Genomic DNA, 18,581 nt, shown 5'->3' with positions numbered 1-18,581 from the left:
AAGTCAAACAGGCAAGTTCTGCGATGATACGGTTACTCAGAAAAAAAAAAAAAAAACCAAAACATGTTCATGGCACATGGCAAGCCACCCATAATAAAATAGCCGTGCTGGAGCGAGCACCCTGAAGATGCAAAGAGATAAGAGCGCTCTTCAATCAAAACAGCTGCATTCCTAGTGCATGCTCATCAGCCTTTTTTTTTTTTTTAAAAAAAAAAAAAGAACCTACAGCATTAATTTCATCAGTTATAAAAGCAGATCCTGAAAGGCCAGCATGTTTTAAGAGGGAAAAGAATACCTGGTTTTAAAGGAAATAAATATGCCTTTCACCTGGATCTGTTCCAAATGGTCCCTTCAGGTTGGGAACACCCCACTGAATCCAGTGCAAAACAGCAGCAGCTGTGGTTGGGAGCCAACAAAGTGAACAAGTTTCCAGGTGAAGCAGTAAATCACACATTGACTTGGAGAAAAATCAGTACAGTTTATTACGTTTCAATTTTCTGGATAAAACAAATGAGAAAGCCTGGTTAACTCCTTCACTTCCAGCTGCACAGGGAACAGGTTTTGGGGGTGGAAAGGGTCAGGGAAAAGCCCTGCTGGTTTAGGGTCAGGGTCAGGGTTAGGGGTTAGAGTTCGTTCTGCTGACACAAGATGACCAAACTAATGAGAGGGAGCGGGCAGTCAGGAGGGACCGAGCTGCCATGCCACCGAAGCACACCTGACACACGGCTCTTCTGCACTCGGTTCTCCAACAGAAAACACTTCCCTGGCTGATCTCATCTAGCTTATGCCAAGCACATACCAAAAGCAGCTTGTACATTTTCTTTCTCGTTCACCCGAGCGATGTTCCAGCTGACGGGGTGGCCACCTGCCCCACGCACGGTGCCTGTGGGCAGCGCGGAGCCAGTGCCGCCGCAGCCGAGGCGACCCCAAGCGAGGTCCTGCTGACGCCGGTTCCTCTCGCTGGAGCAGACCTGCGGCAAAGCACTCCTGTTTCTCGCAGAGTTTTTCCGTTGCCTCCACGGGCGATGCAGATATGTGCCATGCACAGCTTGGGGTTTGCTGCAAGCTCCGTCCCCGTTAAGCCCGTCTCTCTCTAACCGGAGCAGAGTCTTGGCTCCGCGGGGCTGGGTGTCGATGGCAGGTGCTCGATGCCGCAGCGTTAGCTACGGGGATGAGTTACGGCTGACGCCCATGGCAGTGCAGGGCTCAGACAGCTGTGCAAGCAGCACACGGACAGAGCTGCCTGCTCTGATTCCCAGGATCTACCTTTTGTGCTTAGCGGGCATCCACATGTTCCTCCTGATCCATCAGCGATGCTCTGCCTCTGGATTCAGGCAGGAGATAACTTGCATGGATTCACCTTAAAAGTCACCACTCTCAAATCCTCTCCTCTCAGTAGTGAAATCTCCTGCTTTCTCTGTTGTATTGCAGTGCAGAGGAGACACAGCAGATGAAGAGTCTCTGCTCTGTGAAATGGCCATGTGGGTTAAATGAGCTGCAACACCTGGCTACAAATCAGTTCACGGAGATTTTTCTTGTGCTATCTGCTTCACCCTAAAAGCTAGGTGTAAAACTAGCTCGGTGTAAAAATCTTATACCATAAACCACCTTGTTTAATATTTAAAACTCAAGTAGGCTATTCTGATTCATGTCTATAGATATTACAATGGAATATAAGTTCAATAAGCTACAATAGAAAACAAGTTCTAATAGTACATGAAGAGATCTTCAATTTAAAAGCCATGTCTGAAACCTTTCAGACTTGTAATAAATTGCTCGCACAGTTTTACTACATAGCAAAAATTTGCTAGCAGAGTTCGTCTGCCGTGGAGCTGGTTGGTGTGACACAACCTGTAGAGTCATTTATGTACTCCCAGAGAGGAGAGATAGATAAAAATGTGTGAACAGTAGGAAAACCCAGCTTAAGTAACTAGATTAAAATAAAACCCGCTTTTAATCCAGCACCGATCTTAACTCCATCACATGCCTCATATCTAGTTATCTCGGTTTTGTATACCAGTCGTTTTTATGTTTATAATCCATCCTTCTTTGATGTTTATAATTTTATATGAAGCCATACCAGCCGGGCTGAGTTCGCTTTGCCATCAAGCAGGAGCTGCAGCAGGGCGGGGACGCAGCCTTTGAGATGTACGCATTGCCCAAGAGACCTGTGCTGCCACTCATCTTTCTTTTTTTCTTTAAGATGCAAATTTCCCTGAAGTCCTTCAAATAAGAGAAGAAATGTCACGTTGCTGGTTCTAATTCCTCATCCTCTCCTCCTGCATTGCAGTGAGCAGCGGGCACAGCCCAGGGCTCTCCTGCTATGCTGGTGTTGGTCAGCCCTGGAGAAAGCAGCAGATTGGGAGGCACAGAGGGGATCTCTACAGCACCTGCCCCAGGGGAGAGGAGCCCATGGGGCACCTTCCCTGCTCCTGAGGACGTGGGTGAAGCTCTGACCAAACTTCATTAAAATCAGAAGAGTAGATGCACGGAGGGGTGACACAGCTGGCTCCCAACAAATCGATGCTACATCTCTTTGAGTCTCTTCTTTCCTACCTCACATTTTTCTCAGAGGAAAAGGAGGAAAAGAAGAGTTTGCCATTTGTTGAAGAGTCCCAGAAGTTGGGCAGGACAACCCAGATGGCCCATGCCATTGCCCATGGCCAGAACTGCTGTGTAAAAGCTACCACCGACACTGCAGAGTATGTCCAGCTCATTGCAACCCCAGAGACGCAAACCCCGGAGCCCTGCGGGAGTGAGCACACCAGCGGAATTCCCACCACTGGAGAAGTCCAGGACGGGGCAGTTGGGTCACTGTTCTCCTGATGAAACTTCTTGCTGGAAGCAGGTCTCCTGCGGCTTTACCCCACAGGAACCGATGTGCTGTCATTACATGGCTGGTGTTTTCCCAGTAGCTTCCTCAAAACCTGGTGCTTGTCAATGGGAATGGGGCCACTGAATGATAAATTCTGGAGCGGGGCAGTCCCCTGGCAAAATTTCATTTTTCCAGGTAGGGTCTGATTAAGAGGAATCTCTCCATGTATTTTGCTGTTTCTAGGACCTCAAAATGTTCAGAGTGAGTTTGAAGCTCTTTCATATTGAAGAAATTACTCTATATGCTGTAAAACTGCATAGAATGAGGAGCCCATTAACATTTTCCATTTGCAATTTTCTCTGGCTGATGCTATACATTTAGTAAAATGCAAAACAATTTAGAGGAAAAAAAAAAATCCTAGCCACTGAACCAACCAAACCCAGAAGTTAGTGTTCATCAGACCACTCGCACACCCAGATGAGTGTAAGAATCTGGTGCTAGTTCTCAAGAAAAAAAAAAAAATATATATATATCTCCTTTTTACCTCAAGCTGTTCGAGAAGTAGATGCAGTTTAAGAGTGACCATGAAAGCAAGTGACCAACATGCACGGTGCAGGGGACAGAGGCCGGGCAGGACCTGACCTCTGAACAGCGTTTGGTTTGCCGTGCTGCCCGGTGGGCTCTGAAAAGCTGCTGCTTCTCACCTGGCTCATCCACGTCCTGAAGTGACAGCGTGGCTCTGCAGGCATGTACTTCACCTAGAGACAGGTAGCTTCAGGTAAGAAAAAAGTATTTCACTTATACATAAAAGATAGATTTATGAGTTCAGACATGATTTTTATATTAAAATTCTTGTATGTGTAACAACTGTTACAGAACAATAAGATACCCCTTGATACATATTAACATAAATAGGACCAATCGGTCCAGTCAAATTGTACCAAAACTGGCTTTAGTTTTAAACCTGTTCAGTGCTGACAGTCCAGAGCTGGGACGTGATGGGCAACTGACCTTTAGAGCAAACCCGCCCACTGACAATTCATCTGATCTATTGGCTGAGCAAAACCTAAAAAAAAAAAAAATAATTAAAAAAACTTAACGGTTATGGATATGTTAATGACTCTTTTAGCCACCACCTCGGAATGAGGAGCCGTGAGCTGCTGGGAGGGATGACTGTGATGTCCTGGTGCCTCCTGGTGCTGGCGCTGGAAACGGCACGCCGCTTCGCCGTGTCATCGGAGTGTGCCGCGCTGGGGCGGCTACCGCATTTACGGTGGATCATTTCATTGTGTTGAGTTAATTAAAGCGTGTAAATACATATAAATGCAGAGGAAGTGTTCTTATAATGTTGTGTATGGTTGCAAGTATGTTCCTCATCAGTGGGACATCCTCTCTACCTACTGCCACCATCATCTTCAAACTGTGTGCTATCATGATGTCCGTAACACCCCTGTTTTCCCAGGCCAGCAGGACAGTACCTATCTCCCCTCACTCGTTTTTCTTCCTGTGAAGTTCATTTCTTGAACGGAAAACAAATATTTTTTGCTTGCTCAACGGTTTGGGGGTTATTTGGCCTTGGGAATAGTCAGGGCTGTTGTTTTTTCTTTGCTTGAAGAAAATTAAACGATGTGGATCTCTTTAAAGAAAGCAGCATCTAAGGCATTCAGATAAATCTGCAGTCTCAACCTGATTTTCTCTGGTTCATGCTCATCCTTACTGACAGATCTTTTGGCTCCAGCCTTCCCAGCTCACACACAGTTTTCACTGTAGCCTCACTCCACAACAGCTTTTCACATTTTCCCCTTTCCCACGAACAGCCACTTGCCTTCAGAAACTTCTTCCCAGCCTCCAGCTCATCAGACCTCTGGGGAAGCTGAAGAAATATTCGTACCAGGATGAGCAGGCAGGAGATGGAAGGGCTTCATCTCTGGTGGCAGTTCCCACTGAAACGGCCTTACAGCTGTGGTGACACAAACTTTTGTTTCTTTGTTTTGGACAGTACCGTAAATGCGACTGATCAGGGAACCGCGTGCTTATAGAGATCAACCAGGAGACTCACTTTGCTGTGCACCATCCATATTATGTGCTCCATCTTCTAAAGCGGGCCCAGTGTGAAGAAGGCATCAGTGCAGAGCAGATGGCACTGATGTTCCCATGGCCTGACTTGGAGGCTGTTTGGAGACACCGAGATCCCTCCACAGCTTGTTCTGCTGTCCCTGGCTGTGGAACCCAACACCTTCCATGTAAAGAAGGGATAGCAGAGACCCTGAATGGACCTTCCTCTGTTGAAGTCTCCAAGCTGAAAGGGCGTTTTTTTCAGACAGAGATTTGAAAATTCTGGTTTGGGGATAAAGGTGGAAGGGGAAGACGTGTCCTTAACTCTGAAACTGCACAACCCTGAAATGGAGGCAGCAGAGGCCGCGCTGTGAATCTTCGCTCCAGTCCCGTCCCATTGCCTGTGGGGGCCAGTCAGACAGGTGGCCGCACACGATCATCTCCAAGCTCCGGAGGAGGACTCAGCCTCATCCACAGGGGCTAAGTGGCAATGCATATACCTACAGGATTAAATGTTGCATCCAAAAAAGTTGTTATTTTTTGCTTATAAGTAAGCAGAAATGATAGATATATTCTAAAAAGAAAAAGAATAAAAGGCTTCACCAAATGATCACGTCATCTTTATTCCCTGTCATTTGCAGCTAGGGAGAGAAAGCATGTGAACACTCGATTTTGAAGCAGGAGGGTGAAAGCTTCTTTCAGTCCTACCAGCTGATGTGAATACTAAGAGGGGATGCTCCCAGCATCCTATCAGTGCTGCAGCAGCAAAGCCAGCAAAGCCTTACTGGTGACAACGCACTGGGATAATTAATCCTCAGAATGGGATTTATAAAAAGTGAGCCCACCCGATAAGAGACAAAAAGAAAAAAAAAGCTGAGGAACAGTGAAAAAAGTCCTTTTTTCTTCAAAGGTTAAGGAAATGCATTCAGGCCGCAGGGAGTCACGTCCCCCTGCTCGGCCGAGCCGTCCCCCGCAATCAGCGCTTCCTCCCCCTGCTCAGAGCCAGCAACGCTTCACCCAGGCAGTAAAGCAGAGCTCAAACCCCCCAGCAGCCCCACCTGCCACTGACGCAATACTCGCACCCAAAGAAACACAGGTAACTACTAAGTCTACACAGCTGGACGAACATTTTATTGCAAAAAAATATCAACTTTTTATCAAAATTATTGTGGGAATCTTTGTGGTTCTGGAAGTACTTGAAAAGCCTATTCAAATTTATCAAGTAGTTTTTTGCCTAGAACACTTTTTCAGAGCAGTTTCATAAGACTGTTTAAGAGCAGGTGAGTTTAAAACCAGGACAATGGGAAGAGAGTGTATGGATCTTGGTTTCTGAGACCTGAGCTCCAAGCAGAGTTTGGTACTCCAGTGTCCCCATGCTGGTGTGATTTCCGTGGGTTTGGGCAGGCCCAGAAGCAGACATTTTTAGGCAGCTCTGAGAACTTACCTTGTGGACACTTTAATAAGTCCACAGGTCACAGGTGGCTACACGCTATCTAAATTTGGGAGTTTGGATCCAAAAGTATGTATGTGTTTCAACATAAATTGAGGCACACAGGAAAGGAAGCACTGCCTGGTAGAAACACAATAGTACAAGGGAGGTAAGGACTCATCATACAATAGAAACGTTAATAGTTGGGAAGACACTAGAGGAGTTTGAGGTCTGTGAGCAGTTGCAGAGGCTGATCTCATTCGGATCACGAAGACTCGGTGGGACAGCTCGCACAGAGTGGGTACAGGCTCTCCGGGAAGGGGAGGTGGGGAAGGCATCCTGGAGGTGAGGAGGGGCAGGAAAGGATGGAGCTCTGCCCTGCTCCTCGTGGAGGACTTAAACCACTCTGATACCTGCTGGAGGGACAACACTGAAAGGCACAAGCAGTCCAGGAGGTCTCTGGAGTGTCGATAACTTCCTGACAGAGTCGTAGAAGAGCTGATGAAGGGATTGGAGCATCTCTCATACAAGGAGAAGCTGAGAGAGCTGGGCTTGTTCAGCTTTGAGAAGGAAAGACTTGGGGAGATCTCGGGGTTATGGAGTCTCCATCCTTGGAATGTTCAAAACCTGACAACATGGTTCTGAGAAACCTGCTCTAGCTGCCCCTTGCTTTGAGCAGCGGAGTTGGACTAGCTGAGCCCCAGAGGTCCTTGCCAACCTCTGCGCGTCTGCAAGTATTTAAAGGAAGAGGATTTTGAAGAGACAGAAATGGCTATGTCCTTCTTCATGTCCTCATAGTTGAACCTACCTCTACTAGTACAGTATCAAATAACAAACATACCTGAGAGTGTTGTGAGATTAAGTCATCGTAAAAAACATGTTAGTATAACACAAAACAATTGTGAAGATTTTAATTGGGACATTTACTGGAAAACTCAGATGAGGAAAACATGGAGCATTAACTCCTTAGTAATTAATTCCACATTTTGCAAAGACATAAGTTTCAGGAAAGATAAAGAAAACATCAGGAAAAACACATAAAAGTTACCACCAGGACCCATAACACAACTAACTTAACACAAATCAGGAGCTGACGCGAAGCACAAATTGTCTTTAGAGTTAACCTGTGTATGGATAGCCACTCTGAAGACAGACTTCTAAACTGAATTGATTTTGGCACTGGTGAAAACAGATGGCTTTCTTCCTCTCTCAGACAGGTCTACTGTAACGTCAAATAAAAATGTAATATTTTTTCCATGGGTCAAGTTTTTTCCCATGGGGCTCCCTGAACTGTGTTTAACTTTGCCAGACTAGCAGGTACACACTGAGAAGTGTCTTCTCCCCCTTCTACTTCCACACTTTGGAGACAAAAAGATTACACCTTTTATTCTTTCTTGTAAGAAAAGTAACTGTAAGCATATTGTAAGACAGCAGAAGAGGACAGATGGCTACCTGGAATCCAAGTCTCTGCTGAAAAGATCTGTTCATGGTACAGCTTTCCTACCACCCAAACTGTCTCAGAATTCTAAACCCACCTGAGAAGTCCTGCTCCTGCACAGCTGGACTTCAGTGACAGTTACCTTCTACTACTGTGCTGAAAGACACGACTTCATTTCTGTTGAATTGCTGTAATCAAGTTTTATTATAAGCTTAAGTTGTCCTTGACATGCACTCAATCCTTCTAACTGTGGATAATTTGGACAGGGGTATTCAGTTCTTCCTAATACCACTCCATTTTGACACATGGCATGATCCAAGATCAAATTATTACTGGGTCTATATTAACTGTATAATAAAGGCATATGAATCTGCATTTTGCTGAAGCATCACAATGCATTCTCTTCTCCAGGAGACAAAATGAACGGACTCTGCCCTCAGTAGTTAACAAAAATGAGTCAGTTGTGTGAAAAATTTAACAATCAATATTGTTTTTAAGCCCCTAGATCCGTAATTCTGAATTACATTAACATCTGAAAGCACAGGTTAACACATCGTAGGAATCTAAAGCATTTCTTATAAAACTATATCAAATGAAAAATAAATATCTGTTGCTTGGCATTCATCCAAAATGCTGAACTGTAATATTGGTTCATTCCTTATCCCGCATTCAAAGCACATACATTTACTGTAAAACAACGTATGTACTTTACCTAGAGAGAGGTAACTTCAAGTAAGAAAAAAGTATTTCACTTATGCATAAAAGATAGATTTATGATTTCAGACATGATTTTTATATTAAAATTCTTATATGTGTAACCACTGTTACAGAACAACTTTAAGACATCCCTTGATACATATTAACATAAATAGCACCAACCAGTCCAGTCAAATTGTACCAAACTGGCTTTAGTTTTAAACCTGTTCAGTGCTGACAGTCAAGAGCTGGGACGTGATGGGCAACTGACCTTTAGAATATATAGGTCAACAAAAAAAAGTTTATTATTGTTTTTATTATTCTCAGGCGGCAAATTATCCAAAGTCCTTCAATAAAGAAGCCCATGTGTTATGTTACGGGTTCCATCTTGTCTATCTCTTCCTTCTTTGGACTCTCCTCTCGGTTTTTGCCCTGTTGCATGGTGTACACCGATGGGCCCATCCTCAGGATCTTCCCACTGCCCAGGCACTCGTCACCTTTGTAGAACACGGCAAACTAGGAGATAAACACAGGGAGAGTTTTTTCAGCAGCTGCAAACAGTGTGCTGAGCAACTGTAGGCTGTGCAAGACCTGCTGGACAGGCAGTGTATTAATTTGTATTTATTCTGACCAAATCTCAAAAAAAAGAAAGAGAAAAAAACCACACAGGATCTGTTGGCTCACATGAGTGTTAAGTATGTGAGGGGAAACGCCACCGTGAACCCCATCTTCTCAGCTCAGCTCACTTCTCTTAAGTGCATCTCTTCGTTACAACCAGCTCTCAGACAATCTGCCTCCTGATGTGTTCCATAGGCCCCCAAGTTTTGGGGAGGAAGAGAGAGGACAGAATGTGGGCTGGGAGACGGCAACCAGAAAAAGTTTGAGAACCAACGGTTTACGATGTAACGCAGCACCTTCATATTTGCAGTGTTTAAAGGCATCACTACACAGGACTGCTCCAGGACAATGAAATTCACTGCACACAGATCCTCACTGAACAAATCTGAACACTAAAATCATATTAAGTAGCCAATTATCAAACTAATGCCTTTAAAGATGTGTTTCTTGAAGACAACATCTTCTGTTTCTGCATATACAACAGATTATCAGAGAAGTTTTCATGTATTTCTAAAACTTGTCAGTTTCTCAGACAATATGGGTAACAGCAGACTATTTACAACTAGGAACAATCTCCTTCAAAATAGCTGATGAATAGTCAAAATAGAGCTAACTGCTCTCACACACAACTAAATTAACCATTTTGCTCCAGCTAATAAAAACACTACTGTTTTATTAGCCACATGAGCAAAAACGTAAAAAAGGAAAGAAAACCACTTCTAATAACTTACCTGCCCAGGTGTGATGGCTCTTGCTGGCTTCACTAGTGTCACCCACACACTCCCATCTTGGTTCAGAGTCAGCACACAGGGCACTAGAGCAGAAAATGGCCAAACACCTGCCAGTTAATCTTTACATTCACGTTCAAAAAGAAAAAACTTCCTCACTAGGTTAACCAGATGTAAGTCACAATACTACTCCACAGAATTGTTTTATAAAGACACTACAGAAACAGAAAGGCAAGCCAGAACATTTCAACTATTTCTGCAAAACTGCACTGAACATGTTAGCACAGTTCCACAAACTGAGCAAAACAAAAAAGAAAACAAGATTTGATTACCTAATGGCATCTGGTGCCGAAATCTGAGGTGACATTCCATCATTTTATCTCTAACGAGCTCTGCAGGAGGTTCCTCTGCTATCCAGTGCACTCGGTTTGTCCGCAACAGGTCTCTGTACAGAGCAGGGTGATCTGTTGTTGGTGCCTTAAAACATCAATTTTATTTAATGCTGATGTTTTTGCCAGAGAGTGTATAACTTGTGAAGTAAAGCATGCAATATAGAAGCATCATCCAGCCATATCAAAATGAAGGCCAAATGAGTAAGAAAGCAAGCGTTTATTCACACTTAATCAGCTTCCAGGTGGAAGCCTTTAATGAAAAAAAAAAGGCTAAAGCAAGCCTGAATTATTTGTCAACCTTCTACATTTCAGAGTCACGTCACTTCTTAAATCCTTTTTCCTCCAATCATATTTCTGCCTTCTTCAGTCTGAGTTGAGATGTCCACCACGCTCCTTATCGTCCCTCAACAAGATGCTACCTCCCTCTTCTCCATTTTCCCAACTTAACACCTCCCCAACAAAGGTGTTGCACAAATACAACCTTACTGTAGGGTATAAAAAAAAATTCTTAGTCATCCCGTCTGTTTCTTCTCAGCTCTCTTTTGAGTATGATTTTTTCCCCTCAGGCACAACAACAAGTAGCAGAACACCTCATTATAATCGCATCAGTATCAAATAAGAATAATACCTGCATGGACAGCAATAAACATTAACAATGCCAGCAAGTTGCAGAGCTCCCAGTCATCTCACGGGATTAGTCATTAAGACACCAATGATTTGCAGGATTACATACATATACTACCCCAGTTTTCAAAAAGATAAAACTGTATTACTGGCTACTACTTCTTTTAGTAGAAAAATAAAGTAGCAATACATAGTAAACCACGATCATATATATTTTATATACCGTGTCTACAACATAACTACAATAAAACCCTCATGTTTTAGAGTAGAAAATGTCAGCTCAGTAGATTGGCTGACTCCTTTCAGTATTTCCCTTTGTTTGGAAAAGTTCTATGCCAAGATCTAAACCAATTTCCTACTCAAGAAAAGCTAGTTTGGACAAGATGTTTCAAATCTGCTGATGCTGCACTAGTTGGTTCTTGTTTTCCCTAGAGGAAAGCAAAGAATTCTGCACAGGTTAGAATGACATTCCGTACAGCAGGAGTCACAAAACGCTTGCATGAGTCATTTGCAACATCAGTGTTAATTAACTCACCACAAAGACATCTCCAGTGCTGACATCTTTATCTACAACGAACCAAGCATCCTTCAGGCCTGCCAGTCTAGCCCTCTGGCCTATTGTGTAGAGGAACCAGCCTAAAGAAATAGGAAGAAGTAATGCTGCTAGCAAACTTTTGTAGTTTACTTTCAGAAAAACATGTTAAAATCATTTCCCCAAAACTTGACCACTAAACAAAGAATAACAAACCAAGATGCCTTAGAGAATTTTGCCAATTACAAACTAAACTAACAATGACTGGGAAGTTTTCATCTGTACTGAAGAATGTGATTTCAAACTAATCCGTCTCAATTGCAGTATTCTTAGGGTTTATAAAAGACAAACATTTCTTTATTTCAGCTTTAATTTGTGTTTTTGTTACCACTCAGTCTTATCAATTTCCCGTACTTGTATGTACGAGTAGAACATCCTACTTCCATACGTTACTTGGGAGAGGAACTCAGTTCTGGCAGCTAGAACTGAGGAGAGCAAAGGACACACACAAGGGCAGGAAAGGGTAAGCTGCCCATGTTTGGTGATGTCCTACAGTGCATCACTGAGGTACACGGTGTATTTTTTCTGCAAAGTTTAGGTACTAAAGAATCTGGAACTGAAGCACAGTTATTTTGAAATACTTAAATGAACAATGGTGTCTCAATATTAAATTAACAACCACTTAGTATCAACAGAGTAACCTTGATAATTATCATTTACTTTATTGCAATACAGAACAAATAATCAAGAATCAGTTCAAGGCTCACTATTGTATAAAGCAAGTTTTCCACAATTATTAGGAGTTATCAACCTGGGAAAAACCCATAGACTGCTTTGGAATTTCACAAAATTTGTCCCTCCAAATATAAGCAGTATTGTTCCATTTATCTAAAAGCAGTTATTAAGGTGGGTTAGCCAATTACCTTGGTGTGTTCCCATCACCTTCTTATCTTCAATGGAAACAAAGTTACCTGGTTGAGGTTCTAAATACTACCAAATAGGAAGAGATTGTTTAAGTCACAAGATGGCCCAAAAAGACTTCACAGTTTATTTCAGGTTCTGTCACTACGTTCTCTTGAAGTTGGAAAACAGCTTTTCAAGAAGCAAACTCTGCCCAAGCAGCTGACTGCCTCTTCCCTGGTGCTGCTTTAGGGAGAAAAGTGGGAAGGGCAGTCCCTACGAGCAGTATTGCTGTGCTGCACTTTACTCCCTGCATCCTCACCCACGCGAGGGGACGGCAGGACTCAGACATCTGCCCCTCTCACATCCCAACTTGTCAGCCTGGCAGGCACAGGAGGGCAAGTTCACTCGCTCCCGTTGCTGCAGAAAGTGACTGCTCACTGGTGGAGCGGCGAGACGCTGCCCACAGGCTGCTGGCGTTGGCTTCTGGGGAGGCTTGGGACTGCACAGGGAGATGGGACATTGCTACGTCGTGTGGGCCACAAGCTGCTGGAGGTTCTTCTGTAGTGTTATAAATCACTACTGAAAACCAGAACAGAACATAAAGATGATCATAGATTTAATGTTGCTCACCTCAAGAAGGAAATTTTCAAAGTTTCTTTCACCAATGAAACAGACTCCCATACTCTGAAAAGGAAATGTGGTATTGAATCCATAAAAACAAAAGAAAAACATCTGAAATAATGCCTATTAATAATCTGTCCAAGATGGATTTTTTCCTCTATGTATCATGAACTATGCTAGACATCTCATAAAATAAACAAAACCACAGCATCTGCTCCAACACAGGTAAACTAATTCTATACAGCATCAGCTGAAGAGAAGAGGAAATAGAACACATGCTCAATAGATAGATACATTAATCTTGGTGACTACATTGTATGTATATTAAAAACAGAAGTCTCTTTCAGATTAAAGTGCAAAACTAACACAAGTGATACAGTGAAGACTTATCTCTTGATAAAAACATTCATGGAGAAATAGGTTTTCCTTTTCCTTTCAGTTATTGCCTACATTCTTCAATCATTTAAACAACCATTTACGGTAGATGCATATAAACATTAAAAGCTACCAAGATGCCATCAGCAATACAATTGCTGCCTGCATCATTTTTAAGATCAAATAATGAAGTGTTATTTCTCAGCCAGGGAAACAGAACTTTTAATAAAGACATACTGAAAAACAATTAGAGTGAAGAAGCCTTTCAAAGCTATGGAAAATAAAGCTCAAAGGCTTCTCACCTGCCCTACTAAAGAACATCTTCCTTAAGGCTCACAGCATCCTATCACATTCCCCTTCACCTTAGTTCTTCTGAGGTACAATAGTAGACAAATTATCTGCAAGCTAAAATACACAAGAAACCACAAGCTCATAAAAGTACTTTTAAGCAGGCAGACAGCTATAAAATTGCTTCCCAATCTGTTCTATTATGGTGCTCGGAAACAGCCAGGTTGTCACAGATTACAGTTCAAAAAGTTCAGGAAAGGCTATTTTAGAAAGAAATACAAATCAAAAGAGTTTAAGTGTTACCATGCCTCTTTTTTCTTTAGCACATGATGAAGGCCATGTTCTGCTGCTATCTTCTTTACGAAGCTTTTTGTTAAATCCCCTAAAGGGAAAATGGTTTTCCTCAAAGCGTCCTGTGAGATCTGACTGAGAAAGAAGGTCTGGTCCTTAAAGAGGTCAGCCCCTTGCAGGAGTTTCACAGCTGCAAAGTGAAGAACACATAAAGCACCTCAACATAACCCCTTTAAATAGTTCAACTTCCTTTAGTGCTGTGTTCCACAATCTACATTTTAGTTTTATTATTTCTAAATACATGTTAAAGACAGTGTTTTGCAGGTTTTTCAAAATCTAATGGAAAAATGTTTGGGTATTTTCTCACCACTAAAAAGATCAAGAAAGATTCTGATTTTGCACAACACAGATTCTTACAAAGTCTTACATTGCCCTATCTATTACACTACTGTACATGTCACTGGCGAGAGCACCAACAATAGAAATATGAAAATAACTTTCACATTTCATGTGTAAGACAGAATGAACACTCAAATGTTTTAGAGTATACTATTTTTAAAAAAACAGTTTTGCCCTGAAAACACACTGCTCAAATCAACGATCTGAACAATCAGCAGAGTTACTCCCAATACTCATGAGAGCTTGACTTTTTTCTATAAAACAGATGAAATGTCCCAATTGCTCAGATGCAATAAAATTGCTGTCATTTTTCATTCATGTTCTGTCCGCTCTCTTTAAGAGTTGATAGCTCTGACGTTTGGTACAAACTCTACTGATGTGTTTCTCCACTCAAATGAACACTAACTACTGGCCTGTAGTAGTTCAGTCACAACCAATAACACAAAATCTCAGCAACAGGGCAGGAAGCCTGCTTAGAACATCACAAATACAACAGCTGTGAATCACAGCCTGTCACAAGCATAGACCATTGGTCCAGCTGGCGCTATTTCAACTTTCCAGAAAGAAAATTAAAACAAAGGAACAAATAAACGCCTTTAAGTCCAGAACAAACAAATGAAGGCAGGGAAGCTGTAACACCAAAACATCAGTGGGGCAGCTTTGCATAGTTTGCAAGTTTCCTTCCCTTTGGATATATAGCACATTTCTCATTTTACATCAGAGCTTCACCTGAGCTACTTTACTGCATCTTTGCCCACTGCAGAGCCATGTGGGAAATCTCTGAATCACTGTCCGAGCTGTGACAGCACCATGCAGACACACCCAAACCAGCAAGAATCAAGCAAGTCCAGGTACCAGTAACAGAACCCCTGTGGTGCAGAGACCGATCTCTGACTATACACAGCCACAGGCAGACTATTAAAGAGCGAAACCTACACTGCTGCTACTGGTACCTTTGCTGACCTGAGAATCGTAGCCTTAAAAATGTCTGCATGTCCTGCACTTGTATTTTTCAACTGCAGTATAGGCAGAACCTTGATGTGCCTGGGAAAACCAGGCTTCTAAAGGAGAATGGAGAAATAAGGCAGAATAGTAGAACTACTGAATGAATACCTGGGGTTTTTTTCCAGTAAAACAGTCCAATTACAGTACAAAATATGGTATTAATTTTAATGTCTCCAGGCCTTAATTCTTAGATTCCACTAAACTATACCCCGATGATGAGGTCTATCAAAACTATATAATGAATAGCCAAAGAACACACTCCCTAAAACAGAAGAAACATAAGGAAAATTTTACGTAAGTCATGCGAATACTCGATCAAGATTTCTTGAAATACATTTCCAGGGTATAGAAGACAGCCCTGTCTCCTTAATCCACATTACAGCTCCTCCAGAGTGTTGATTACTCCTGAAATGCTTATTTTTACCCCTGCAGCTGGATTTGAACTCTCAAAACAGAAAATGTAATACCTGACTAGTCAGAGTAATTTTCAGTAATGTAAAACCCGTTTTGCTAATCACCCTTCTAGAAAGGCTGCGGTTTAAGCAGTAATCATTGTGTGTGAGGAAATGAACTTCCCTGATTCTGTGACACCAAGTATAGTTTAAATTTCTTTTTCATATCTGGGATGAAATATGAATTGAAGCAGCCACTTACTATTTCTAACTTCAAAACGGTTTCTGAAAAGCCTTTGTGGTCGTTTTATATGTTTCTGTTGAAACACTTCCTCATCCTCTAGCGAGGTCCTAGCATAATGCCCAGTAGCAATTGCATCTGCTCCTGTCAAGAGAAAAACAAAACCAAACCACAAAGTCACATGCTAGAAATTCACCATTTAAAACAGCATTATAAAAACCTAGGAAAAAAAAAAGCGGAAACCAATGAAGGAAGAAAACCTATGGAAAACTCTTATACTGACAATAACCATGCTCTTGCTACCTAAATAAGCTATTCATCGCATGCCAGACCTTGTGCTTTTGTACTTCAGTGAGCACCTAGGAATGTAAAAATCTTAATGCTCAGGTCAATGTAAGTCTCTGAATTAAATCTGCTCCTACATATCAGCAACCTGATCTAGTGGAAGATGTCCCTGCTCACAGCACCAGGGCTGGAACTAGACAGACCTTCACAAGTCCTTTCCAACCTGAACCACTCTATGATTCTGTATGTAAAAGCAAAGTTAAAACCAAATACTTTGTAAATATTGAAATACTACCACAGAGATACATGGAATTAGGCATGCACAGGAACTCATGTTTTTCCTCAGCTTTTTAAAAGTTTGTATCCTTCAAGCATTTCCATGGCACACACTCTGTACTGACACACTTCAAAAATGCCTTACCGAGGTTATCCATAGCATAGTGAAGGAAATAGTTGAATTTTATGTGCTTGTTACACACAATATCAGGATTAGGAGTCCTTCCTAATTCATACTCTTTTAGGAGGTCACTGTAAAATAAAAAATAAAGACACAAATGTATATAAACATTATTAACATTGCATAATATATCCAAGACTGGAGGGTCTCATATTAAACATTTTATGTAATAAATAAAATACTTATTAGATTTTAACCTGTAAAAAACAATGCTCGGAAGATTTTCTCCAAAGTGCACCGAGGACATGGTCAAACAAACACTGGCAATGTTGTAACTGTGTTTTATTAATATTACCTCAGGGGATACATGGCTACCCACCAAGCACATCCTACTTATCTCTCGGAAAATACTTTCAGAATTAAACAACCTTGTTTAATTTTTCAAAGTGACGGTGCAGTGGAGCACACAGCAGGAGTTACTGTGGCTCAGCTGAAAGGACAATAACTTAATTTGCAATACCACCACTCTCTCTTAGCACTGATAATACTGAAATAGATCACCTTTGCCCATTATCTGTCCACCCTCACTTTTCACAGTAACACAGTTCTACAGTAGTATCACCTGTTTTAAATGTGTTTCTACCTGAATACTTCATTCCAGTATTCTTTCACGTAGGAAACCTGGTGAAAAGGAATATCAAGCTTCTGACAAACCCTGTAAGCATCTTCGCAATCTCTGTCAATGGAGCAAGCTCCTTGCTCATCCAGAGGGTCCCAGTTCTTCATAAAGACACCCGTCACCTGGTAGCCTACAAAAAGAAGGCAAGAATAGCTTATAAAGTGAAATTTCTACAGTCTCAACTCTAAACCTGTTTTTCAAGACTTGCATGGGTAACTGCTTCTTTCAGAAGATGTGAGTAGCCCCGTACTAAGCAAACATCCTGTGGAGTTTCACACTACAATCACAGTATTATTTTTTTTTATTGCTAATACCTAACATAGAATCATAGAAACATAGAACAGTTTGGGTTGGAAGGGACCTTCAAAGGTCATCTGGTCCAACCCCCATGCAATGAGCAAGGACATCTTCAACTAGATCAGGTTGCTCAGAGCCCTGTCCAGCCTGGCCTTGAATGACTCCAGGGACGGGGCATCTAACACCTCTCTGGGCAACCTGTGACAGTGTTTCACCACCCTCATTGTAAAAAATTTCTTCCTTGTATCTAGCCTGAATCTCCTCTCTTATAGTTTAAAACCATTACCCCTTGTCCTACCGCAACAGGCTCTGCTAAGAAGTCTGTCCCCATCTTTCTTAATTGCACTTTTAAGTACTGAAACACTGCTATAACATCTCCCTGGAGCCTTCTCTTCTCCAGGCTGAACAACCCCAACTCTCTCAGCCTGTCCTCACAGCAGAGCTGTTCCAGCCCTCTGACTACCTTGGTGTCCCTCCTCTGGCCCCTCTCCAACAGGTCCATGTCTTTCCTGTGCTGAGGGCTCCAGAGCTGGACACAGGACTCCCGGTGGGGTCTCACCAGGGCAGAGCAGAGGGGCAGAATCGCCTCCCCGACCTGCTGGCCACGCAGCCCAGGACACGACTGTCCTGCCCACATCGCCGGCTCATGTCCGGCCTTTCACCCACACAAAAACCCGAGCTGTTCGGGCAACCACACGCTGCCACGTCCCTGCTCCGAGTCTCTCCCATGCCCCCGGTCACCGCTCACTCCCGCCGCCCCCGAGGCGGCGGCCCGAGCCGGGGCTGCTCCACCGGCCGCAGGAGGCGCATGCGCGGGGAGCGGCCGGGCAGGAGGCCCGAGAGCGGACCGTGAGGTGACGCGCGGTCCCCGCTGCACCGGCAGAGAGCAGCGCCCGGCCCCGCCGCCCTTACCCACCTCGGCGGCGCAGCAGGAGCGCGGCCACGGCGCTGTCCACGCCGCCGGACACGGCGCAGGCCACACGGCGCCCGGCCGCCAGCATCGCCCCCGCCCGCTGCGGCCGCGGCGCCGCCGCTTCCGGCCGCTCACTCGCACTTCCGGCGGCCGCGGCCCGGGAGAAAC

At 43.2% G+C, this 18,581-nt stretch overlaps 1 protein-coding gene across 1 annotated transcript; it reads right to left on the bottom strand.

Moving 5' to 3' along the window:
• Window positions 1-7,221: 7,221 nt before the first annotated feature.
• On the bottom strand, window positions 7,222-18,530 carry TRMU (tRNA mitochondrial 2-thiouridylase). Its single transcript, XM_065639618.1, has 11 exons — window positions 18,417-18,530; window positions 17,168-17,333; window positions 16,549-16,655; window positions 15,864-15,986; window positions 13,823-13,995; window positions 12,861-12,914; window positions 12,251-12,317; window positions 11,331-11,431; window positions 10,112-10,256; window positions 9,783-9,865; window positions 7,222-8,949 (listed from the first exon to the last, which is right to left on the bottom strand). The coding sequence occupies exons 1-11, from the start codon at window positions 18,499-18,501 to the stop codon at window positions 8,803-8,805; spliced, it is 1,251 nt and encodes a 416-aa protein (XP_065495690.1). The 5' UTR covers window positions 18,502-18,530; the 3' UTR covers window positions 7,222-8,802.
• Between the last annotated feature and the right edge of the window lie 51 nt (window positions 18,531-18,581).

This window comes from Caloenas nicobarica, chromosome 1 (genome assembly GCF_036013445.1).
Source record: "Caloenas nicobarica isolate bCalNic1 chromosome 1, bCalNic1.hap1, whole genome shotgun sequence".
NCBI lineage: Eukaryota > Metazoa > Chordata > Aves > Columbiformes > Columbidae > Caloenas > Caloenas nicobarica.
The sequence above is the reverse complement of the archived record's forward strand: the minus strand, read 5'-3'. Positions and strand labels throughout refer to the sequence as shown.

Excerpts from the sequence above, each read along its gene's own strand:
- TRMU (XM_065639618.1), bottom strand. The coding sequence starts at position 18,501 with ATGCTGGCGGCCGGGCGCCGTGTGGCCTGCGCCGTGTCCGGCGGCGTG. Across the intron at positions 17,334-18,416 it reads GCTCCTGCTGCGCCGCCGAG|GCTACCAGGTGACGGGTGTC; the intron begins GTGGGTAAGGGC and ends TTCTTTTTGTAG. Across the intron at positions 16,656-17,167 it reads TACTGGAATGAAGTATTCAG|TGACCTCCTAAAAGAGTATG; the intron begins GTAGAAACACAT and ends TTTATTTTACAG.